We start from the raw sequence: 6,822 nt of genomic DNA on the forward strand, positions 1-6,822 counted from the left end.
CTTTCAGACGGTGCTTCAATACAAGGGATAATATGGTATGAAAACACTGGAATGTCGTCTCTCCTTTCTCCCATTGTGATGTTTGCCTAGCTATGGAAACAATCAGCCATATCATCTTGCGATGTCGTCATTCTCATCATCTTTGGGATAAGTTGGGAATTGCACATGTGGCCTCAAACGTTGTGGACATCGCTGAGTTTGTCGCAAATGTAAATCAAATGGCGTCTCTTGGGAAGTTGTGGTGTGTGTTGTTTGTTGCTTGTGCTGTCTCGGGCTGGCAAGCTAGGAATGACCGTATCTTCAATAACAACTTTTGTACGCCCAGACTCTACTTGATCAACATGGCAGATCTGCTTAGTTTATGGAGTCACAGGGCGCGACATGCACCAAGCAAAGCTGAAATATTGTCACGGTGCAATGTTTACAGGCTTGATGACAGTTCTTGTTTTTTCTGGATATGTGAACCCCTCCTCCTCAATCTCTGTTCTGCTGCACCTTGTACAAGTGTAGCTGTTTGGAAACTTTCTTCCAGTAAACCCATGTAATTGACCTCTGGTCATCCGAGCTCTAGCTCGCTTTGAATGCATAAGGCTGACAATTGTTTGCCTTTTCTTTCAAAAAAAAGTTATCTTCAGCTCCCTCCCCATCGCCTTTTCATCCAGCCGATGGATCGAGGATGAAGCGTATGAATTAATGTAGGAGAGCTTAGTGCTGATGGCACCAGATCAATGAAAGAGGGATGCGGCTTAGTGACTAAGAGGGGCCAGTAATGTAGAAGGTGCCATGGTTGTGGAGAATTTTTTTTTCAAGACTACGTCAAAGATGTACCATAATTTTATAGAAGATAGAAAGTTATGTACAAGAATTTGCGCACAATGCAACCATCGACAAAAGCAAGGCCTTTACACTTACACCAACACCTAAACCTCACACTATGGCTACTCTCTCACAAATCGGCTAAGAGCTCCAGCACCTAGTCCAGCCTCCTTCCACTCACAAATCGGTCGCGGAGATTTGACTAAGGGAGGAGGAAATGAGAGGGAAAGATACAGAGGGGGTGGGGGTGGGGGGGTGGGGGGGTAGGTTATGTGATTTAAGTCACCCGGCAGACATGTGGCCAATTGTAAGAGAGGAAGGAGAGAGTTTGCAAGCTGAGCAATTTCCTAAAATGTTCAACTCGAGGTTGTAAATGCAACAACAAAAGTCCACCGTCGGTTGCACGGTAGAAGGTCAGGATAAATTGGGGACGTCCCACTCCCACTGCGTTCCATAGCTACCGCCTGCCTTGCCACTGCCGCTCCACTCCCACTTGCCAATTTCACAGACCAAACCCAGTCTTTAAGCTTCTCTCGGACACACCACGGTCGGCTCACAGTAGGGACCAAGAACCATCGATGGACGACAAGGCGCCGAAGCCCAAAACAAAGGCCGCCGTGGCGGCGGCTGCCGCGCCAGCGCCGGCAAGGACGACGCCGGCACTGAAGAAGCCACCCCTCGCGCCCCCGCCTCAGATGATCCCGCTAAAACCGCCGCCGGCGCACCATTACCGACAGCAGCGCGGCGGCGGGGCGCCGCGGAAGCGGCATCGCAGCGGCAGCGGGTGCTCCGGCCGCCGCGTGTGCTGCCTCGCAACCGGGTTCCTCCTGCTCGCGCTCTGCCTCGCGGTCGCCGCGGCCTGCCTGGCGTACCTCTGCTACCACCCGCGGCCGCCGTCGTTCCACCTCCAGCCGGTCTCGACGACGCGGTTCCGCGTCGGCAACTCCTCCGCGGTGTCGGCCGTGGACGTCACGGCGGCCGTGAAGGTGGTGTCCTGGAACCCCAACGACAAGATCGCCTTCGAGTACGGCGACGGCGAGGGCCGCGTCTATCTAGCCGACAGTGACGGCGACATCACGCTGGGGTGGGCGCCCGTGGGAGGCTTCGAGCACGGCGCCCGGAGGGTGGCGGTCGTCGGGTTCGTGGCGGCCGCGAAGGGGGTGGTGGTCGACGAGGCGGTGGCGGCGCGCGTGCGCGACGGGTACCGGCGGCGGCGGCTCGCGTTCAAGGTGGTCGTGGACACCCACATGGGCGTCCGGGTCGGGGCCGTGCGCACCGGCATGGTGCCCGTGAGGCTGTCCTGCGACGACGGCGTCATGGCGCCGCGCGGCGTCTCCGCCGGGAGCCCAATGAGCAGGTGCCAAGTGTACCTCCTCAGAATGACATGGTAAGCTGATCGTTCTTCTATTTCATATCTCTGTTACGTTGCTGGCTTGCGCTTGCACAAACCTTTCTCAAAATTTGCATGAATGAATATGACTTTGATAGGCATATCAGAAGGGAAACATGAACTAGTAAAAGAGTGATTACTACTCCCTCCGATGTGAAATACGTTTTGTGGTTTCAGTTCAAATTTTAGTGATAGCATGACTTGTTTGCCGATTCATGTGCGATGAGGCTTAAAGGTGCAAATCCGTAAAGAGAAACCTCGGTGATACGCATGGTATCACTCTCAGAACTCATACTTCAAGTGATGAAGCGTATTTGCGACTTAGAAATTCCACGGTGTTCATTTCCTGCAAAAGCCATTATAAACAATTCTGCTTAATTACGAAATGGAACCTAACATGCCAATCAATTTGGCATGTTGATTGGAGCAAAACTGATCCATCCACCCATCCAGAAAGCATCGACCATCGATCTATCATCGATTCCAAGCACAAGGAAAGATTCCACAAGTCAAGGGGAATTCGGACAGAAGCCAAAGATTAGCGCATATATTCGTACGACCACGACATGTCATTGTCGTCTAGGGGCGCCTACAGGCTACAGATTTAGTACTCGTACGTAAAAGTGATGCGAAGCAAGACACATATTTTGTGGCCTACAAGATGCCCCAAGCAGGGCAGGCTACTGCACTAGTAGTGGATACAGAAGGGAGACGGGGCATCTGCCTTGCTTGATGACCGACGACTATGAGAAGCAAAAGCTAACCCAGGATTCGCTCTGTCCCTCCCCAGCTTAGCTTGTGCCTCGGCTTAATTACATTGCACGCATCGCCGTACACACGAACAGAAAATTGTTCTTTACTTCCGCTCATGGTACGACAGTTAGCATTTCAAATGAATCCACACTTGAATGTTAGCTGCTGGCCACACGGTGCTGCTGCTGCAACCAACTCCTGCAAGTTGACACCCCACCTGGACCATCAGGTAGCTCCCATGAATACCAAGATACTCCGTAATATATGTATTTATTTATTTTGCAAAATGTACAACGTATGGTATGGAGGACGAATGGGGAAACTCTTTGGAGACATTGGATCCTATAGATGAGAGCAACATGATTGGTGGCATCCGTATTGGTACAGCTACAACTGTACTGGTAAGGACCATGTGTCCAAAACACACACTCATAGCACCAACCTTTGGCTTACAACTTGTGTTATACCTACTTCATCTCAACCACTGACCATTTTTTCGTCTCAAATAAAAAAAAGTTATTCACCATTTCATCGGGTGGCAAACAAAAGAAGAAAGGCTTATTTCTGAGAGGATAGTGTCGCAAAATCGTGTAAAACCCGGCAAATCATTGAAAACTAGCAGATTGAAATCGAATCAAATCTAATTTCTTCATTGCAGTACCAAACTCATTTTAAAGGCAACGATCATTTATATTTCAGGTTTGGCTTGAACTGAAGGCGCATCCAGCGAAGGATATTTGCTGCTAGCTGCAGAACTGAGGAAATGTCAGGGGCCCCTAAGCTGTAGATGCTCCAATTATTTCAGTTTTCTGCCGATGATATCATGTAATTGGTTTGGTTGGAACTAATTGTTGGCGTCTTGGAGTACATGGCGATTGATGCTTAAATATAGTCTCAAGGCTCTCAACGGTGAAGCTTTCAGGAGTTCAGCAAACAAGCATGTAACTGTATATTGCTCCCAGTTCTTTTGATTGTGTGGTACAGATACGTACGTACAAACATACAAGGAATGAAATGGTCGTGTGGTAAACCATTTGGTGGTCTGTTTTGTTGCTTTGGATCATCTGCTTAGTTACTGAATCAGGTAGAAAGACAACGCCAACTGAAATTTAAATTAGTCTCCTCACTCTACGGACCAATTTTCAAGCCCAGTTTGTGTGCCAAGATCACAAAATAGTAAATACTGTTACTTGCTCATCTACCTTATCTAAGAAGAGCAACTTTCCAAAACATTTCAGTAAATTCAAAAAACAAATCATAATTATGGAATGTTTGCGGTTCATGCAAAATTCATCACGAAATCACATTGGTTGAACGCATGACAAAAAAACAAAATCTATGCTCTGAAAATGGTACTTTCAAACACATTTTGGAGCTTTGATTTTGTTTTTCTTTCACCACTTCCACCAATGTGATTTCGTGATGAATCTTTGCACGCACTTCAAACATTCCTTAAAGTTTGCCACACAAAAATTCGGAATTTTTTGAATTTTTTTGTCTATTTTCTTTGATTTTACTGTTCACACTAGGAGCATTTGAGCTCGAGCTGAGAAAGGTACTTCCGCAAGTTTGACTCCTTTTACAACCTGGATTGGGACGTCCAATTCAATACGCACATTCTCCATGCTCTCTTGACTTTCCTCTCTGATCATTGCCCATTATTACTTATGATGATTGTGGGCCTAGAAGGCCGTGGACTTTCAAATTCGAAAACTTTTGGACCTTCATTCCGGGCTTCACCGAAGTGGATCAAAAAGCATGGGCTGAGCCAACCACTCATGTGGATCCTATCATGTGCTACACCATAAACCCAGAAAGACTGGTACGAGACAAATCGAGTGGAGCATGAGGCTCTTTTCTAAATCAAAGGTGCATCTTCGTGTTGCACTTTTGATAATCTTACACCGCGCAAGAAGAGCGGCCTCTCTCCACTGGGGAGCAAGATCTTCGTCCCAAGGTCCAGAGGGCGTTATTAGTCTTTTGGTGATCGAGAGGGCTTAAGAAAAACATGCTAGGATGACAAACCTCAAGGAGGGAGACGGCAACACCAAATATTTTCACCGAAAGATCAATGCCCAGAGGACAAAAAGCAATATAATCAAACACAACCATGATTGAGTCACCAAACATGAGCTTAAAGAGGAGATAATCCACAACCATTTCTCCGAGTTGATGGGATGGGGGACTCCAAGATACTTAGAGCTCAATTGGGATGAGCTTGTCAGTGCGCCGCATGAACTCTCGGACTTGAACCGCCAATTTACTAAGGATGAAGTGATAGAGGCCATCAACACTTTGCCTAGTGACAAGGCCCCCCAGGCCGGATGGTTTCACCGGCCTCTTTTCTAATAAGTGCTAGAGCATCATCAAGCTTGACGTCATGAGTGTAACACCCCAATAATCATACTACAGTAATCTCCCCCTAATGGTTGCCATGTTATCATGATTACTATGCAATTGCCACTTGTCCAAAAATCAAAGTCAAATTCAAATTCAAATTGCAAGTAAAATTATTATTTCTTCGAACGGTAAAACTAAAATATTCCCATTATTCTATAAATTTCGCTGATCATTGTCATGTTGAAACCAACTTCATTTGACTCGGGAATAAATTTCTAGGAAATTAATAAGTGGTCCAACATCAACTAAAATGGCCTTTTCAAAATAGACAAATATTTATACATTTCCAATTGACCTCCAACTTTGTGGGCCTCTCCAATATGTTGCCTAATATTTAAGTACCACTTTTCACCTTTAACTAAATTAATTTAGTAGCTAATTAAAATAGAAAACAGGAACAAAAACTAAAATAGAAAAGAAGAAGAAATAAAAGAGTTTCACTATTGTGCACTTAAGGACCAAAAGACCAGTAGCTAGCCCGACCCACCTCCTATCTCCTTCCTCTGTAGAGGAGGCAAGGCGTGGCGCACATCCACGCCGGCCATGCCGTGGATGGCCGACACCTGCACCCCAACTCCGTCATGGGGAGGATAAAAGCAGCGTTGGACACCCATGACCAAACCCTGGCTTCTAATCCCCTCTCCCCCACTCATTTGTCTCACTACTGTAGACACCCGACGCCACCATCGCCACGTCGTCATCGTCCGCCTGGCCATCGCCCACCTTGTCGGCTGTGGCCTTGCCAGGAGCTGCGTGTCCTTCGTCTACATCGACTCCTAGGAGCAGCTCGAGCAAGAGATCACCACAGCGCTGGGATCGACGTCGTCTTCAACCTCCGGTCACCGCGACGCCGTCAACGAATTCGTCGTCGTCACTGCACCACCAGCCTCCTCGAGCTCGCCCTGGAACCGCGGTGAGCTCCTCTCCCCGTTCCTCTGTTTTCCCGTTGATTGCATCACCGTAAACCGCCGCGCCCGCGCGCCCTGCCACGCGCTATAGGATCGAAAGTATGTCTAGAGGGGGTGATTAGACCACTTGACCAAATAAAAATCTAGCCTATTCCCAATTTTAAGTCTTGGCAGATTTTAGCAACTTGGCACTAGTCAAGCAATCAACCTACACATGCAAGCCTAAGAGTATAGCAGCGGAATATAAAACATTGCACATGAAGGTAAGGAGATGAGTTTTGAGGGAGCAAACGCAATGTAGACACGGAGATTTTTGGCGTGGTTCCGATAGGTGGTGCTATCGTACATCCACGTTGGTGGAGACTTCAACCAACGAAGGTTAACGGTTGCGCAAGTCCATGGAGGGCTCCACCCACGAAGGGTCCACGAAGAAGCAACCTTGTCTATCCCACCATGGCCATCGCCCACGAAGGACTTGCCTCACTAGGGTAGATCTTCACGAAGTAGGCGATCTCCTTGCACATACAAACTCCTTGGTTCAACTCCATAATCTTG

At 47.7% G+C, this 6,822-nt stretch overlaps 1 protein-coding gene across 1 annotated transcript; it reads left to right on the forward strand.

Annotated features, from left to right (window-relative positions):
• Positions 1-1,258: 1,258 nt before the first annotated feature.
• Positions 1,259-4,002, forward strand: LOC125505984. The gene is made up of 2 exons (XM_048670875.1): positions 1,259-2,203; positions 3,659-4,002. Exons 1-2 carry the CDS (start codon positions 1,395-1,397, stop codon positions 3,672-3,674), a joined length of 825 nt encoding a protein of 274 aa, XP_048526832.1. The 5' UTR covers positions 1,259-1,394; the 3' UTR covers positions 3,675-4,002.
• The last annotated feature ends 2,820 nt before the right edge of the window (positions 4,003-6,822 follow it).

Source organism: Triticum urartu, chromosome 1 (genome assembly GCF_003073215.2).
Source record: "Triticum urartu cultivar G1812 chromosome 1, Tu2.1, whole genome shotgun sequence".
Lineage (NCBI taxonomy): Eukaryota > Viridiplantae > Streptophyta > Magnoliopsida > Poales > Poaceae > Triticum > Triticum urartu.

Bases quoted from the DNA above. Each gene is read 5' to 3' on its own strand.
- LOC125505984 (XM_048670875.1), top strand. From the start codon at position 1,395: ATGGACGACAAGGCGCCGAAGCCCAAAACAAAGGCCGCCGTGGCGGCG.